This window comes from Panthera leo, chromosome B4 (genome assembly GCF_018350215.1).
Source record: "Panthera leo isolate Ple1 chromosome B4, P.leo_Ple1_pat1.1, whole genome shotgun sequence".
In the NCBI taxonomy this organism is placed as follows: domain Eukaryota; kingdom Metazoa; phylum Chordata; class Mammalia; order Carnivora; family Felidae; genus Panthera; species Panthera leo.
Genome location: NC_056685.1, coordinates 35,258,285 through 35,277,681, shown reverse-complemented (window position 1 = coordinate 35,277,681; position 19,397 = coordinate 35,258,285). Strand labels below are relative to the sequence as shown.

At 45.8% G+C, this 19,397-nt stretch overlaps 1 protein-coding gene across 1 annotated transcript in view; it reads left to right on the top strand.

The window, feature by feature from the left end:
* CACNA1C (calcium voltage-gated channel subunit alpha1 C) overlaps positions 1-19,397 on the top strand; it is a 657,848-nt gene that overhangs the window by 40,934 nt on the left and 597,517 nt on the right. Inside the window, exon 2 of the mRNA XM_042945417.1 lies at positions 16,636-16,957. Within this exon, the coding sequence (XP_042801351.1) occupies positions 16,636-16,957 (322 nt within the window). The remainder of the gene's footprint in view (positions 1-16,635; positions 16,958-19,397) is intronic.

The window sequence follows — 19,397 nt, the reverse complement described above, 5'->3', positions numbered from 1 at the left end:
TGTATATATATGTGTGTATATGTATATGTATATGTATATGTATATGTATATGTATATGTATATGTATATGTACATACACACACATATAGGACCTTAGTGATCATCTGGTAAACTCCTTCATTTTACTGATGAGGTAGCTGAAACACAGGGAGATGAATTTGTCCAGAGTCACATGGTTCCTTAGCGGGGGAGGGAAGAAGAGACCCATGTGCCCAGCCCTGGTCCTTGGTCTTCTTGACTCAAGGGGAGCTGATCAGGAAGTGAGATAGGGTGGGGCTGTGTGTGCTTTAGTAGAAGTGTGGAGGGTTGTGAATTGTTGATACTCTGGGCAGGGTCTGTGTTGAGGTGCCCACAGAGGCCTTCGTGGTGCTGAGCCTGATGGCCCTTCTCAGGCCAGGGCCTCTCCATGCCTCTCCTTCATTGCTGCAGGCCCCAGGGATCCAGATTAATAACCACATCAGCAATAAAAGCAATACCAATTAATTCCCACTGTTCACCGAGAACTTTGTATATGACTGCACCGTGCCAAATGCTTGTAAATGTTTTAAAATCCTTGAAACAGTTTAGAGGTACCTGAGTCTCGGAGATATTAAATAAGTTGCACAGGCCCCCAGGGTTGTAAGTGGCTGTACAGAGTATGAACTTGGGTCTCACGTGATTCTTGATCTTTGCTTTTAACTACTAGACTCTGCTGCTTTCTCTTCTAGCCGTCACCATTCACTCAATTCCCTTGTAGCCTGTCCCTGAAACTCAGTATGTATAGATCCCATACTCTTCTTTCTCTCTCCTTCCTTGGTGTCTTCATAGGCCAGCACTAGATTCACTTTGTCTAGAGGTTATAACCCTCCTAATTACTGTGGGGACATAGTTGGGAGAGAGTCACATAAACAGGGTGACAAAGGTATAGAGATTATAGAGTTTTACAGTGTTTTTACAGCCCTGGTTTCTGCTCTGTTGAATCATAACTCCATTCTGAGATGAAGAATGGAGGTCATGTTGACCTCTGCCTCCTACTTTTGGGTTTTTAACAACAGACTTTCCCACCTCTCCCTGTATGTTCCCTTTTGGCCCAGCCTTTTGGTGCTCTGAGGCCTGGGGAAGGATGTGGGCAGCACTAGAGGTGTTCTTGGCCCACACTGGAACCTTGCTCTGAATCTCTGCCACACACAAGGATGATCCTTGTCAGATATTTCTTCAGTCTTCCAAGGAGGAAAAGATGGAGGAGAGAGGCCAGGAAGGGTCAGGTACTACTGGTCTGGAAGGTCCAGAAAAAGCCGTGCAGAAAGAAGGGAAAAGGCAGCTTGGGGCCCAAGAAGGAGAGGAGGGGCTCAGCTGGTTAAGCCTCCGACTCTTGGTTTCAGCTCAGGTCATGATCTCATGGTCTGTGAGTTCAAGCCCTGCATTGGCCTCCGCGCTGACAGTGTGGAGCCTGCTTGGGATTCTCTCTCTCTCTCTCTCTCTCTCTCTCTCTCTCTCTGCCCCTTCCCTGCTCACTCTCTCTGTTTCTCAAAATAAATAAACTTAAAAAAAATTTTTTAATAAAAAAAACAAAGGAGAGGAAACACATATGTACACACACACATGCACACACAAACACGTGCACACACACACACACACACACACACACACACACACACACACACATGGAGGGAGAGAGCTCAAGGGGTTCCTGGCTGTAAGAGTCTCTGAGGAAAGAGCACGGATTTGAGATGCCAGAGAAATTGGAGGACTTGGGGGTGGCTAAGTCAGTCCTAGCCTGGGTCTCGTTGGATGGGGTCTATGTGTTTCTCTCTGCCTTGGTTTCATCATTAGCAGTGGGAATGACGTCATTTGTCCCCTCACGTAAAACTATCAGATGCTAAGTAGAAATCATATTCCTTCAGCAAACACTTCTTTTTGTACCTGATGTGTGTCAGGCACTGGGCTAGGCACCAGAGCTACAGAGATGAACAAGTCACGACCTGCTCTGGAGATACTCCAGGTGCCCAGAGCAAAGTTTTTGGACAAGACTGAAACCATGGAAATCCAGGGATTGATCTAATGTTCTGGTTACCCATCTTTCCCAGCCAAAGATCTGACGCCTGATATTCAGTGGAGCTTGAGAACACTATAGAGGTATTTGGACGTGAGTCTGGTTTCACTCAGTTGTGAAGGCATGTTTGTGTATGTGCATGTGTGATTTATTTGATAATTGGGAACAATTTATGACGAAACTCTTTGCATCCTTTTCTGGGCCTATGTCATGTGCTGAGGGCCCAAGTGGAAACCTATATGGGGAGGCGCATGTGTAGGGGTAGAGACTCGTCCTGCTGCACACCTCCCTCTAGTGTGCATGCACCCTACCCAGCCCTTCCTGAGGATGGCTCAAGTAGCATACATTACAGATGCCTTTGCCTTCCAGCGCTCTGTTCCTGAGAAGGCAGCCCCCCACTTCCTAGATCTCTTTCCTCTTGGAGTGTCCTTTAAGTGCTTCAGGTCCAACACTCCTCCCTCTCTGGTTTTTATAAAAAATTAAATTAAAATTTTAATATTTTTGTATTATGTAAAACTTATATAAAGTTTGCCACCTTAATGTTTTTTTAGTACATAATTTAGTGACATTAAGTACATTCACATCACTGTGCTATTGTCACCACCATCCTTCTCCAGAGCTTTGTCATCTTCCTGATGAAACTCTGTACCCATTAAACACTAACTCCCCTTGCCCTTCTACCCCCCAGGCCCTGGCAACCACCAATCCACTTTCTGTCTTTATGGATAAGACTCCTCTAGGGACCTCATAGAAGTGGAATCATACAGTATTTATTTTATGACGGGCTTATTTCACTTAGCATAATGTTTTCAAAGTTCATCCATTTTGTAGCATGTGTCAGAATTTCTTTCCTTTTTAAGACTGAATAATAGTCCATTAAATGTATAAATCACATTTTGTTTAGCCATTCATCCGTTGATGGACACCTGAGCTGTTTCCAACTTTCGGCTGTTGCGAATAACGCTACTGTGAACATTGGCATACAGCATCTGCTTGAGTCCCTGCTTTCAGTTCTTTTGGGTATATACTCAGAAGTGGAATTTCTGGATCGTGTGGTAATTCTGTGTTTGATTTTTTGAGGAACCTCCATGCTGTTTTCCATAGCTGTGGTACCATTTTACATTTCCAGCCAGCAGTACCCAAGGATCATACTTTCTCCATGTCTTTGTCAACATTTGCTATTTTCTAATTAAAAAAAAAATTTTTAATGTTTATTTATTTTTGAGAAGTGGGGGAAGGTCAGAGAGAGAGGGAGAGAGAATCCCAAGTAGGCTCCATGCTGTCAGTATGGAGCCCAATGCAGGGCTCTATCCCACAAATCATGAGATTATGACCTGAGCTGAAATCAGGAGTGGGGTGCTCAATCGGCTGAGCCACCCAGGCGTCCCTTCTCATTTTTTTGATCATGCTATCTTAATGGGGGTGAAGGGCTCTCTCTGGCTTTGAGGACTTCAATGTAAACCATGTTGAACCACCAGGTGTCTTGGGGAAACCCTGGAATAATAAACCAGGAAAGAAACAAGGGCTGGAGGGTCATATTCTCTCTGTTGCCCTTCCTAGCTGAGTAGCCCTTTAGGTTGACCTTGCCCTGTGTGCACAGACAAATTGGAGGCAGCTTCTTAGGATAGCCAAGCATACCTCTTTCAGGCCCTCTCTGGCCGGGAGCCCAGCCAGTGAACACAGGGAGCTGAGAAAGTCAGGCTGACTTTCTCAGCCTGTATCTTTGAGGTCTGTGGGGAGGAGATCCAAGCACTGAGAAACTCTGTAGGAGTTAGACTGCTTAGGGAGGAGAAATGGGGGCTGTGAGATGCCCTGACCAAAGATTTCTATGCCTGAGTGTCTGAGCTAGGATCCTGACCTCTTATGGTGTTTGGCTGAGCCTTCTCCTTCTAAAGAGGAGGAAATTGAGAGCCAAAGAAGGAAAGCGGTTTGTCTGAGTGCACAGGACAAATGGGTGATGAAACTGAGACTGGAATTCAGCACTCTTGACTTCTGGTCTGTTTCTTCTCTCACCAAACTCAGGAAGGAGTCAAGATGGCTTCATATCTTTTGAAGCTTAATATTAAGCAAGGAACAACAGGCTCAGGGGGACTTGCTTATTTTTTCGTTGCCTTCCACCATCTTGTCTGCCTGCTGTCTGGCAAAGGTTTTGTGGGGATTAATGAGATAAATGGCTTTGACTTTTCTAAGTGAAAGAAGCATTATACTTTATACAAAGCATCATTATTAAATAGCCTATGAGTGTAGAGGAATACACTAATGTGTTTCTTTTGTCCCACCTTAATGAGAATTAGAGACATCAGGAGGAGGACAAATGGGTCATGTATGGGTGTATTATGTTTTTCGTGTGTAAATATGTGCAGTGACCCCTTCCCCACCACAGTGCAATCCCACGGGGTATGGAAGAAGAATTTCAGAGCCTCTCATTAATAGAGGATCCTAGGAAAACGGAGCACTGTTTTCAAGGATCTTTGGATTCCTGTGTTCGGAAGTCTCTGGATGGATTCACTTTTCCACGAATTGATACTATTAATTTGTGTGTGAAATATAGCAGTTTTTGAGAGGTGGTTGCTTAACATGGAGGGGGTGTGCTTTTGGGGAAAATATATATATATTTTTTATAAAATAGCTTTAATGTTTTATTTTACTTCATTGGAAATGAGGTATTCTTTTTTGGTGCCCTGAGGCTTTGCATGTGGGCATCTGTGAAATGATTCTTATTAAGTATCTTTATATGTGGGTAATACATTCATAGACTTAATCTCATTTAGTCTTTATGATTGTCCCATGAGTAATGTATTATTGTCTCTATTTTACAGATGGGTAAACTGAGAAGTGTGCATCACTTGGTACTGGGCAGTGTAGCTGGTGGTGGGAGAGACAGCCACAGGGTCAGGGGCCTGGTTCAATGCTATGGGGTTGTGCTCCGGATGGAGGAAAGCCACTCCCTGCCTCCAGTGTCTGACTCTGTTCCAGCTTCTTTGAAGGGTTTGTGCTGATATGGATGGCACCCCTCAGACCTGGAGCCTGAACACAGGTGTCCTAGCTCTGGGTCCTGGTGTCTTTCTCTGTGTGTACACATACCTGTTCATATCTCATGGAGCCGAGTTGATATTTAATGGAATTGTTACAAATCAAGATAAGAAAAAAGAAAGCATCTTGCCCATATATGTATCTTGGCTAATTTTTAAGTCAACCATTTTACTTTGTCCCGAACCTAGATACTTTTGTTCACGGAGAGCTGTAGCTGAAGACACAGGGTGTAATTATTCTTTGTCCCAGAGCTTAGGTTTGAGGCAGCAGAGGGCTGCACAGAGGTGCGTGCTCAGTTTTCATGGGACTTCTTGTTCTTGTGCAGCTGCAAGCAGAGGCTTGTATTTTCCTGCAGTGCTGGGGACTGGGAGGAAGAGGCTTCAGGCAGGCTAGGAAGGTGGGCGGCCGGTTTGCCAGGTGGGGTCTGTGTGCACAGCCTCCCCTAACCCTGCACCCCACCACCCAGATTGGGTATGTCGACAGCTGGGCCACAATCTGATACTGGTTTGGCTACAGTAATTTTGGAAGTATACTTAAATAATGAAGCTGAAACCATAACTTTTTTCTTTCTGATTACCAAAGAATTATTTACTATACCAAATTTGGAAAATATAATAACTTCAAAAAGAGCTAGTACTTACAAGGTTCTTACTCTCAGCACTATTCTGAGAGTTTTATATTTATTAACTCATTTGATTATCATAACAATGCTGTGTGATAGGCAGTATTATCATTTTCATTTTGCAAAGAAGGAATCTCAGCTACAGAGAGGTGAGGCAATTGTTCCTGCCACACGGCTAGTGACTAGCAGAGCTAGAATATGCATCAGGTCTGCCTAGTTCCTGAGTCTATGGCCCTGAGTTCTAGGCTGAACTGCCTCTCTGCAAATAAATGTGGCTACCTAGAGATAACCACTAGTAGTATTTCTTTCTTTCTCTCCCTTCCTTCCTTCCTTCCTTCCTTCTTCCTAGAGATAACCACTAGTAGTATTTCTTTCTTTCTCTTCCTTCCTCCCTTCCTTCCTTCCTTCCTTCCTTCCTTCCTTCCTTCCTTCCTTCCATGCTTCCTTTCATTTTTGTAAATCTTTATTCTAACTATTTACAGGACAAAATCTAGATAGACACATAAGTAGGGGAGTTTCTAAGATATACATTTTTAAATTGTTGGACTTTTTCTATTTTTCAACAATAAGTGTATATTCCTTTCAAGTTTAGTAAAAACAATAGAGATCTTAAATCATTTTTGTCATGCTCATGATCTAGAAAGGTGACTTTTAAAAAAATTATAGCTGAGGGGCGCCTGGGTGGCTCAGTCAGTTAAGCATCCGACTTTGGCTCAGGTCATGATCTCATGGTTCGTGAGTTCGAGCCCCGCGTCCAGCTCTGTGCTGACAGCTCAGAGCCTGGAGCCTGCTTCAGATTCTGTGTCTCCTTCTCTCTCTGCCCCTCCCCTGCTCATGCTCTGCCTCTCTGTCTCTCTCAAAAATAAATAAACATTAAAAAAATTATAGTTGAACCTCTAGGAATATTTCTATGTGTTTTCTTCTAGTCTTTCTTCTATGAAAAAAAGTCTTTTTAAAAAATTGGGCCCATACATTTTTGGGCACTGTTTCTGTTGCTTAATATCATGGAAATTTTTTCTATATTATTTTTCAAAACATAATTTTTATGGCTTCTAAAATTGTATCATGTGGATGTGGGATCAATTTATGTAACCAGTCCCCCTGTGTTGGGCTTATAGGTGATTTTCAGTTTGATGTTGGTATAATTTACACTGTGGTGAATACCCGGATACGTTGCTTTGCTGGAGTCTCTGATTAGTCCTTTAGGACAGCTTCTGAGAATGGTAGTCAAATGATTGAATTCCTTAAAGACTCTCATTAGGAGTGCTGTGTTGCTTTCCCTACAGGGTTGATCAGCCCATGCTTCCTGCTGGTGAAGTGAAAGAGGCATGGGTAGGGTTCTGGAGTTCAGCTTCCTCTGCTCCCCTCAGGGCTGAAGAGGCTCCAGACATACTGAGACCTCTCCCGCAAAACAGAACCTCCCATGGGGTGTCTGAGTCTATGAGTTCTGAGCCTCAGCAAGGCCGCGCCCCTGTTGCAGGGACCATATGCCATTCACTGTGGCAGTGTGGCTGGGCATTCATAGGCATGGATGGAGTCAGAGGAATTACTGCTGGTTCCTAAAGGTGCCTTGACCAGTTCAGTGGGTGAAGTACGTGGGCAGATGAGTATCAGCCAAGTGAGTCTTCCTGTCACCCCATCCTCCCAGGTGGTGAGAAGGAAGGAGGTCAAGGCCACTGAGTACACTAACAAGTGTCCTCTCAAGATAGCACTGCCTCATCTGTTGTAGTTCTGGTGACTGGGAGAGGTGTAGTCACTCTGTGTCTCTGTTTTCCTACCAATCAAATGGGGCCAAAGCAGCAAAACCCTCTATAAATTGGGGCCAGAAGTTGAAGTAATTAAAAATGTCATGGGAAGAAACTGTCATGGGACAATTACACTTTGAGATATTCCCTCTTTCATTCAACACATTTTGACGGAACGCACATCATGCTCCAGGCTGTTCTGGACTCTGGGGAACACAGTAGTGAACAAAACAGACAAAGGTGCCTGTCTCTTGGGGCTTCCCTTCTGATGGGGGATAAGAAATAAATATCCACCTAATATATGAAATAAACACATGAATAAACACACATATGACATGCTAATCTAAAACAATCGAATAACATCATCTCTGTAAACTTCCACATAGAAATAAAAATTTTGCAAAAGAACTCCCATGTAGGAGATGTGTTTTGAGGACCTAGTAGGTGACAACCACCCTGCCAGGGTTTCTGAGGCCACAAAGCTGGTTCCTGTGCTCAAGGAGCTTATGATTCCCTGGAAGAATACGAGCAGAGCACCCATATAAGAGTGTAACCACTCTCAGCCGTTCATTAGCTGTAGCCAAGGAGACCGTGAGCCAATGTTTGGTCTTTTCATTGTTGTGGCCAGCTGTCCCCAGACATCTACAAACAGAGGGAAAGTTTTTCTGGTTTTCTAGCTGGTATCTGACCTCACTCAGGGCCAGATCTATTTTTTTCACTACAATGGCTACTTTGCATTGTACTCTGCATTTGCTACTCTGAAAAAGCTGAAATGGCTGACTTGATAAATTTGAATTGAACCTCAACTAGGTCCTGTAATTTAGGTTTGCCATCACCAGGTGGTGATAGGCACCTTAGTTCAAATAGCAAGAGGTTGAGATTTCCCTCCTCTCCCTGCTTGGAAAAAGGTGAAAGAAATGTTTTATTACTATCACAATTTATTATCTTTGGTTGGAGAGTGTGGTTTAGGGTGTGTATCTGTCAGTTGTTTTCTGCTGTTTTTCTTCGCCTGCTCTCTGATGTCAGTATGACCTTGAGTAATGCTAGGGAAATGGCTTTATGATTAATGTCCTCTAGCCGAGGTAATGTTGGCAGACCTCCTCTGTAGATGGAGGCTAGTTTGCTTCCATGGGAGTCGGTCCTAGAATTCCTTTTCCTGTCTTTCTCTCCTTTTGACTAGCTGCCCTCTGAAGAACCAAGAAAAGATTTAGTTTGCTGGATCACTAGAAGGTGTGGTAGCTTTACCACTCTTCCAGTTGTCTTGGGTTCCTGAAATGCTCCAGGTTCTTTGCCTTTTCCCTGGTCATTAGAGAGGAGTGGGATGTAGAATAGGCAAGTGATGCTTTTATTTAAGGCAGTATCTGATTGAATTAGGTGAGGAGATGGCCACAGATGTCCTTGGGTGCCTGTCTTTGTTTTGGAGCAGGTTTGACTACTGTGATGGTGGGGCTGTTCTGAGCATCCCCATCTCTCATGAGCTGTGTTTGTAGAAGGGTAAGGAAAGAGTGTAAGAGAATGCTATTGAAAATAGTGTGGAAATGGCTCAGGTGAGAGATACAGGTAGCAGCTGTGACACACTTAGAAGATCCTTTGGGTGCTCGGTCTGAGGAGATGTTTCCACTTCAGCTGGGATGTCCTGGGGCTCTCTTAGGACCTACCTAGGTTGGCAGGGGCGGGGGGTGAATGTCAGTTTCCCCATATGCCCATTGGGATAATTAGTTTTTCATTCACTTGACAAGAGTGTTAGCCACTGAAGAATGACTTTTTGTTTTTGATGTTGTTTGTTGGGTCTCAGACTGTCTTAGGCTTTGAAAACATGTCTTTTTGCATAGGGTGATTATTTCCTGATCAGAAAATCCACCCACCTATCAGCATCTGAATCAGTTCTTGATTGCTTTTTAAAAAAGTTTCTTCACAAATTTTACTCTTTCCATTATGACTTCCTTTTAATATAGACCTGTGCTGTCCAATATGGTAGCCACTAGCCATGTGTGGCTATTTAAATGTAAACTAATTGAAATTAAATAAAATTTAAAGTGTAGTTCTGTAGTTGCACTTGCTACATTTCAAGTGCTTAATAGTCAGCAATGACTGGCGGCTACCATATTGAACATCTCAGAGTTAACAGAACATTTTCATCATTGTAGATGTTCTATTAGACAGCGAGACTGTAGACTGTATGTCTCAGTCAGGGGTCAGACCTACAACAGACACTGCTGTAGCCATTTTCAGAGGAAACATACTTAATACAGGAATTTAAGGGAATTTAATTGGAAGGGTTAGGAGAGCAGGCTGTAGGTCGGGCCTCTAGGAATGACTCCCAGGACGACACTGCAGAACTGGCTCACCAAAAGGACTGGGGCTCTGGTATAATTAGGAAGATGAGGAATCTGGAAACCATTGTGCCAAGAGCTGGCTCCAGGATCACACCACCTTATCCATGTTCCAGGTATCAAAAAACCATTGCCATAGCCTTGCCGGCCCTATAGCAGTGAAATAGATGCTCTCCCCAACAGACTTAGTTTCAGTTCACTTCTTGAGTTGGCCAAACCCCATAGTCACATCAGGAAGTCCAGCTATAGGGGATATTGGAAATTATAGTTGTTAGCTCTTTTGCCTCTACAGGACAGGAAGGCACAAGTACAGGGAGGTTGCAAGAGCCGCTGAGTTTAGTCAATCCACCAGTCTACCCCATCTGCTGAATGGGGCTGAGCCAGAGCTGACCCTTCTTTGCCTGAGCACCCCTGGGCTCAGGGAGGATGGACAGGTCATCGGGTATCTTCTAAGACCAGGGGACAGTATCTTCCCTTTTGAGTTTCCCAGCTATCTCTGTAATGTTCTAGCTAGAGAAGATTAATGGCCTCCTGCTTTCTAGTTATTTGGCCTTTAATGGGCAGAGAAAGCACGGTTTCTGTTTCAGGTTGGCTGCTACACTCTTAAAGAGAATGTTGGCGCCTGGTCACTACAGTGAGATGACAGACAGCAAGAGCTAAATGGGCTTCTGCGAAGATCTCGGGTGACACCCTGGCCTGAGAGAAAGCATTTCCTTTGCACAGTAGAGATTGCTAAACGAGAGGATGGTTAGGCCTTTAGGAGGAAATGCATTTCCAGTTCTCTCTCTGCCAAGTGTCAACTGCTACTTCTTGCTCTCCATAAATCAATCTGGGTTGTGGTTGTGTGTTTAGAGTCTGGTCATTAGTGGTGACCTCCTTGGTGCATGGATGAAGGTGCTCGGGCTAAGAAGGAGGTCATGCTGTCAAAGCACATCTGCAGCACTGTACTTTTTTCCACACACATGGCTAACTGGGAATCTCTTTATGGTGCCGGGGGTTTGGTCATCTTTGTTCAAAGTGTATGGAGGCAGGGGGATGGGGAGTGCTACTTATTTACATTGGAGGATTGGGGTTGGGGGCTTTGAGAAGGAATTATTTAAGCCCAAACCTGAAGCGTGAGAAGGAATTACCAAGCCAAGAGCAGAGGGAATAATGTTCTAAGTATGTGCAAAGGTACTGTGGCATATAAGAAGCGAGTGTTTGTGAGGAGTGAAATGAGGCCAGTATGTCAGGACTGCATTGGACCAGGCTGAGAGGGGAATGAGATGAGAGAAGTGGCCAGGGCCAGCCTATGTGGGCTTCATAAGTCATGGCAAAGAGTCTAGATTTTGAAGAGATTTATGTAGAAGAATGACAGGAACCTGATTTATGATGTATATTTTTAAAAGGTCACTCTGGGTGCTGCATGGAACTTGGATTGGGGACAGGCAGGAAAGGAGAGAGAAATGTCAGGGGGCTACTGCAGCATTCTGGGCAAGAAATGGATGGAGGTCTGGACGAGGGGGGTGGCGTGGGAGATGGAAGTCATTGCTCACAAACTCTTCCTTCAGAAATCTCCCCTATAATCACATCCAAGAAGTTAAGTGGGAGAGCCTGAATAAGCCCATGCTTTAGGGCGTAGGTGGGTTGATTCCAGTAATTTCTAATGCTTACCTGTTATCTGCCTTCATCTGTATCATGACCTCATCATAGTGTAGTTGTTAGCAAATAGATATTAAGCATCTTTTGCAGTAAGGCCTGGGATCAGGTGCTTGGATGGAGATTGATTAAAGGAAAAAAAAAATCAACTTTTTCATCGCTGAGCACCTTCCAGGTCCCCAGCTCCATGCCTCACTCATGGGGGTACCAAGGAAGCATAAGCCACTGCCTCCTGACTTTTTTTTATCTTTACTTGAACCTTGCAGAGCAGAATGACATATGGCTGACCAGTCTGTGCAGGGGTCTTGCCCTGGTTCTAGTCCCTTGGAGAAGCAGCAGCTCTGTGTGCAGAGGAGGGAGGTACTGTCTGAAGTCAGGGGATCTGGGCCATTTGACAAATGGGAATCATTTTCTTATATGTGAGGGGCAGGTGGCTGTTGTGGGCACCCACCTGTTTGTATGTGGCCTGATCTGCTCTCGGGCTCATTCAGGGATGAGCACATCAGTACAAATAGTTTAGTAAGGCAGGAGCCAGAGCAGACTTAAACGGTGGCATCTTTTCAGCTGGCAGCCAGGAGACAGAGCTTTGAATCAGCTTTATAATTTGAAAATTGGTCTCTTTGCATTCGGTGGTTATTTTGTGCTAACAAAAGCCATCAGGGACACAATGCTGCTTGCCCTTCCTCCATGGCACTGCTCTGGGTTCAAAAATGTGGAGCCTAAGATGGTGATTTTCCATTCCTGGTATTCTTGGATAGTTGTGCCCCCTTACTGAGTGGGACCTGGAGATGCTAATAGAGCCTTGGGCCTGGGGAGGGAATCATCCCAGTGGATGGGGGAAAATTGCTTAGAGGAGAGGAGGCTAGGCTGGACCTTGGAGCACAGCCCTTGTGGAGACTAGCCTTGTGGGGCCTTACCTGTCTCACCTGTGCGTGGCTCTGTGTTTACTGTGGCAGTGCCTTAGTCATGTCACATGGCTGTAACAATGCTCAGAGCTTCCAGGACCAAAATAATGAAGGCTGGTTTTTTGTTGTTGTTGTTGTTGTTGTTGTTGTTGTTGTTGTTGTTGTTTTGTTCTTTGGCTAGGGAGAGGTTGACATTCCATTTTTCCCTATGGACTTATTTGTATGTGCTTTCTCCAGATGGTGTGCTCCAGAGAGGTCCTTGTGCTCTGGGAATATAAATAAGGTCACCCATGGTGCAGGGTGGCTCAGAAGTCAGCTTGCCAAGACATGGCTTTCAAAACCACGTATTGGCTCTGTGGAGCCACAGTCATCTTGCTCTCAATGTCAACAGCTCAGGGTGCATAGGACGTAACCCTCCCCGCCCCGCCCCCCCCCCCCCCAACCCCACAGCCTTTCTGAGGCAATGGATGTGTTCTCATGCTGGTGCTTCCTGCCTTCTTCCCAGGATTGCTTGGCTTTTCGAACTGGCAAGTGGTAGGAGAGAGGAGGATTAAGACAGTGCTTAGGAGACAGTATGAAGATTAGAGTTTGAAGACAGTGATCTGCGGGAAGGTGTGAGGTGCTGAGGGCTTGTGAGAAGAGAATTGGAGTCTGGAGAGGCTGACAGTGGTGGAGACATGGCTGCTTTTATGCATGTGAGGGAGAAGTTAGTCGAGGAACTAAAATAGAGTCCATTAAGTGTTGTCAATGCCAAGCAGAGAGTCTAGTAAGGAAAAATTATATACCACAGATGGAATGGATAACATTAGAATTCCAACCCTGGTGGACCCAGTAAGAAATGAAATCAGGCCACTGTTTACTGGTCATTCCAACACAGTTGATAGAAAAAGGGACACCTTCCCCTTGCATTCATCCCAGAGGCACCCCAAGGGTTACTGAAGGGGCTAATCACGTAGTGGAATCCTTCCTGTGAAGATCATACCAAACATAAAGGATGTTCTTAGGTCAGAAATGCAGCCCCTTCGGATCCTCTGGGTGGCTCAGTTGGTTGAGTGCCCGACTCTTGATTTTGGCTCAGGTCATGATCTCATGGTTCGTGCATTTGACCTCGCATCGGGCTCCGTGCTGACAGTGTGGAGCCTGCTTGGGATTCTGTCTTCCTCTCTCTCTCTGCCCCTCCCCTGCTCACTCTCTATTTCTCTCTTTCAAAATAAACAAACTAGTTAACTAACATTAAAAACAAACAAAAAAGAAATGCAGCCCCTTCACCATCAAGGCCCACAAACCCAGTAGGAGATGTGTGCTCTGCTCGTGGCCATGGTGGTGGGCACACACGTGTATATGCCTGTGGGGTACATGTGTGAATTCTGAGGAGGCGGAGTATAGTCTAGCAGTTAACTATGAGTGCTGTGCATGCTGCTGAAATCTCTCATTGTCTCACTTTGTGACCTTTAATGAGTCACACGCTCCTTTGTTTTCTTATGTGTTAAATGGAGATACGAATGCTTCCAGCTCTCATGCTTCGGGTGCCCTTATTAATTCAAATCCTCTCTTCTAGTTTTTTCCTCTGGGGTATTATAAGAAAGTGAAGGCCCAGCCTTATTGGGGGCCTTCCTTGCTTTATGCCTATGATCCACACAGTGAGTGTGGGGAGGGCAATGGCAAGGTACGTGAGAGAGAAGACTTCTCATAGGAAGTATTGGGTTCTCCATGATCCTGACATTCCAGTTAAAATACTTTACCCCTGGGGGTGCAGCAGCTGCCCGGAGCAGCTGGAGCAGAGGAAAAGAGGAAGGTGAACGGAATATATGGGGAGGCAGGAGTCAGTGTCATGTTGAGAATATAGCCATGAATTGAGTATAGCAAAGAGGCAATTTTCCAGGCCCTGGGGACTGGGGGTGGGGCTCTAATGCTACAGCGACCAGATGGCAATAGTGCAGGAGGCGACTGTCGGGACAAGAAGGCTGTAGACCAGCTGGTACTAAAGAAGAACTGATGTGCTCATCTTGGTATCATAACAGGGGTGGTAAATTCGTGGCATCTGTGATACCATTTCCTACCCTTTGTGCCCATGGCAGACATCACTAATCTATCACAATATATTTTTCTTTGTAGTCAGAGAAGACTCTGAATCCTTTAGGTACAACCTTTTGGGCAGTCAAGTCAATCAGTTGGCATAAGAGTGAAAACTTATTTACTGTCTGTCACTGGTGTGATGATGGAAAGGACATAGATTTTGGAATTTAGCAGAAATGACAGTCCAGACAGGTACAAGCTTTGTTGTATTGAGCAGGCATATTGGTCAGGTCTTTTTTGGTTGCAAAGGATAGAAACTCAATTTGAGTTAGCCCTGAGTTACTTAAGTAATATATAACCCAAAGGCTCAGGGTAAGGCTAATGTCAGACATGGCTAGATGCAGGAGACCGATGAGGTTGCTAGAGTCTGTCTCTAGGACAGAGTATGTCTGCATTCTGTCTGGCTAAAATGGGTCATTGCTTATCCCCTGTGGGGAGACAGGGCTGGTGGTGGTGGTGATAGGGTCTAGATAGCAGGTCACAGTGGGAACAAAAGTTATATTGAGGGTCAAACACAGAAGGCTCAATCCAAGATAAGAGTAGGGAGAGGTGCTAAGTGTTCATCTGAATACTAGTGAGTTGTGGCGAGGAGAGGGAAGGGGCTCCACAAGGCAGTTTGTTTTGGGCCCAGCAGTTTCCCTGGAAGAGCCTTGTGTATACTGAACAGAGAAGAGGGTCATTGTGAGGAGGTTTGGAGGTGACATGCATATGCAACTGCTTTGCTTGCTCCAGCTACAGTCGCTGATGGCAACTGATGTGGCATCCAGATGCCAGGCTCACTGCCCCACACTGCCACCCCATTCTCTGCTGCTACTCTTGATACTGTGGCACCCAACCAGGTGACAAGTCTCCAGGTCACGCATCTATCCTGGGGCATTCAGGTCTGGGCCCAGGCTGAGCTGATCCTGGGTGAACCTTGTAGGATTCTAGGGTGAGGAATCCAGCTGATCAGACTGCAGAGTGCCCAGAAAGTAAGCATTGTGTCTTGGGGGCAGTCTCGAAGGCTCTAGGTGCCTTTAAACCAGAGAAGTGCAGATGCCTGTGTTCTGGATTTCACTGGTTTCTACCCACGTTTCCTTCCTGACAGTGTCCCTCTACCCCACCCTGTCAATCCTTGTCATACAGAGCTCCGTTTCCCAGATATCAAATGCTATATAATGAATCACCCCAAAACAAAGTGGCTGATAGCAGCAAACACCTTGCTGTCTCCCACAGTTTCTGTGGGTCAGGAATTTCTTGGGTCTCTCATGGGATTGCAGTCAGATGGTGACTGGAGCATCTGGGGGCTGGCTGGGAGTCTCTCTCTTTGCATGTGGTCTCTCCATGTAAGCTAGTTTGGGCTTCCTTACCACATGGAAGCCACAGGGCTTACACTGCATATTTTGGACCTAGTTTTAGAAGTGATGTACTGTCATTCTGCTGTACTTTATTGGTCAAAACAGTCACCCGAGACAAATCCCATTTCAGAAGGAAAGGACATAGGTCCTCTTTCTTAATGGGAGGGATGTCAAAGATTTGCTGACATAATTTAAAACCACTACAGGCCCCTACCCCCTCGTATCCAACCAACACTCATTGCCTAGATAGGTTTAAGGTACCAGGATATAATCTTACTTTGGTCCAGTGCCTTTCTTTTATTATACTATTTTTATTTTTGGAAATTGGGTAGAGACCTGAGTGAATTACACTCTTCAGTTCATTGTACGTTTGCCATCATTGCTTCATGCAATGACTCTCATTCATTCACTCATCCATCCATTCTTCCTTTGTATCCTCATATCCTACTTTCCTTTTTTACTCTTAACTTTCCTTAAACAAGCATTCTGTTATATTTATGAATATCCTTTATTTGCATGTGTTCTTATAAATATGTGTTTTAATAGACATATCTTGCACATGTACTGTTTTCTGTGTCCTCCTTTTCTCCCTTGCCCGGTGCTCCTGGGTGCATACACATATCATACATGCATGCTGTAACGCATACATCTTATGTTTTGTCGCCTAAAATGAATCAGTGAAACTAGAGAGGAGGAGTGACATGTCCAGGGTCACACAGATGAATTGCAACCAGAATAGTTTTCCTGACTCTTTTTTTCTCAGCATCACACATTAATGTTTTCATGCGTCATCTCCCAGTTTCTTGCAATCATTTGAAATAAGATTTTTTAAAAAATCGCAAGTCTGGGTTCCTTTTCCTAGCTCTCCTGTTTTCTCCCTAGTAACTGCCATCCTCTGTCCTCTCCTCCTGCAGGTTCCAACTATGGGAGCCCGCGCGCAGCTCACGCCAACATGAATGCCAATGCGGCTGCGGGGCTCGCCCCCGAGCACATCCCAACGCCCGGGGCAGCCTTGTCCTGGCAGGCAGCCATCGACGCGGCCCGGCAGGCTAAGCTGATGGGCAGCGCTGGCAATGCAACCATCTCCACCATCAGCTCCACACAGCGGAAGCGGCAGCAATATGGGAAACCCAAGAAGCAGGGCAGCACGACCGCCACACGCCCGCCCCGCGCCCTGCTCTGCCTGACTCTGAAGAACCCCATCAGGAGGGCGTGCATCAGCATCGTCGAATGGAAATATCCTTTGTGCTCTGGGTTGGGCAGGGGGCCCCTGGGAGCCCTGGCGGGGCGAGCCCCACAAATGCCACCAGGTAGTGAGCTGTGTTGGCTGAGTTGAGCCTACAAAGTGGCTCTTAGACCTACTGCTTCTTCATCACTGGGGTGCTGTTTGAATGCAGAATTTTAGGCCCTGCCCTAGACTTGATGAATCAGGATGTCTGGGGACAGGGCCCAGGAATCTGCTGGAATAACAAGCAGGGTATCTTTTTCATATATTTTTTCATACGATAAGCAACATTTGAGAAAATGATCCTAAGAGGTTATGAAATATCATCTCACCCAGCTGAGCCTTTCCAGGTGTGTTGGGTTAATAGTGGTTACATGCTGCTACTCCATAGCCTTCTTTACCTCCCTTGTTATGGCACTGGCGTAGTTTGATGACCTCCCCTCTCTCTAGTGTGAAAGAGCCCAAGAGGTGCAAGACGGTAGTGGTCAGTGACCCTGGTTCTTGGTTCAAGGCCTAGGAACAGTGGTTCTCAAACTTGGCTGCACATTAGCATCACCTGGAATATTGTAACAAAATACAGGTGCCTGAGCCCCACTCAGGCATAATTCTAAAACTCTCCACATCATTCTCATGTGTAGCCAAAGTGGAGAATGCTGGCCTGGAGGTTTCAACACAGATCCACTTTGTATGTATAGAGCCCAGTGAGTGGGTCCTTCAGAGAAAATGACTTTGAAGGGCCAGACTCTCACTGTGGAATTATAGGCCCCTTAATGTCCTGGGAATTGTGGGTTGGTGGAGATTGATAGGAGCTTCAAGATCAGTAGGGCCACCTCTGACTTTCCCCAGTGATGACATTGAACTCCATATGGTCATATGGTCAGTGACAGACAGGACTAGACCTCTGGCACTTAGTTTTGGGCATTTCCATAATAAGAGTTCATGCAGGCAGGGCTACCATGTCTTCCGGGGCTCAGGATGGGAGTGTTTGGTGTTATTCATGACTTTCCATAGAAGGATTTAAAAGTCTTGGGTAGTGGTTGAAAGGCAAAAGAAGATGGCTCCGGAGAGAAGATCTTCTGCTTAGCAATAAATGTCAGTTCTATAAATGTTTGAGCCCCTCCACTCAAAAATAACTTTATGAGAATGCAGTGCAAGCTGGCCGTCTGTCCTGAGTGGCCAAGCATGCTTCCAGTTCCCAGATGACTGGGTGAGAGGCTCGGCTCTGCACAACCTCCTTATGCTGCTGTCATAACTGCTCAATCAGAACCACAGAGTGGGAAAGGTGGGGGCCGTGCGGGTCAGGCTCCCCCAAAGGGGAGAGCACTGAGGCCTGGAGAAGCTGAAGAACTTGGTCAGATCACATAGCCTGCAATGGACAGAGCTGGGTTTCAAATTGAGGTTCCCCAAGTCCCAGATCCATACATTTCCCTTTCCCCATGCACCCATAGTATAGAGGATAGGTACCAGGGTAGATGTTCAGGGGAACACCATCCAGCCCACTGGGACACAGTGGCACCTGGATCTGGAGCCTGAACCACTCCCATCATGGCCATGCCTCCTGTGTTCTTGAGTGGTCATGGGTCCACTTTTCTCATCTTTAATAGGGAATAACCAGAGAATTAACAAGGGCTGCAGAGTCCGTGCATGTGGAAGCATTTTCAGAAAAGCTATGTCAGGGGATGTATTCAGTGAGTACTAGTTAACTTCAAGTCTGTTCTTCCCCTCCTGGGATGGACAGCTCCCTGACAAGGAGCACTGAGCGCAGAATGAAGTGCCAGGTGCCATAGTAGCCTGGGAGGAAGGGAAGAGGGGAGATAGCAGTACACAGGGCATGACGGGGAAGTGTGGGAGAATGGAGGCTTTGTAATGAAAATGTCTGATGTGTTGTCCATGGAAACTGGTCAGAAAGCCCCACGAGGCCTGAGTCTGGGATTCATGAAAAGACCCTTGACTGGGTCAGCAGCAGTGTTAACAAGGCAGTTACCTGGTGTGCCACCTGTGGACCCAGCCACCTCACTGCACCCCCACGCTGGGCAGAAGGGTGCTGCAGCCACACCACCTGGGTGACTGTGCCCTCCTCGCTGCAGGAAAGGAAGTGGGCCCAGCCTCAGCAGTGCTAGTTGGGTAGCATTCTTAGATTGCCTTGGAAGGGTAACTGGACAGGTAAAGAGATGGTCTGGTGTATTAGCTAGTCAGTGTTCCTTGAAAGAGTGGAATCTGATGCTGTCATTAAGAAGGGAAGACAGTTTTAAAACGGGTCTGGCTGCCACAGGGTGCTATAGTACGCCTCCAGGTCTCAACCTGGGTTCTCCATTCTGCAGCTGATGGCTTTTCTTATCTGCCTGATTGGTTTCTTTACACATTATCTTCTCTAGAAGTAGCAGGGAATTTTAGCATAAGATGATGGATGGATAGCCTGGATTGGCAGAGGATGTAGAACTGATAGTGTAA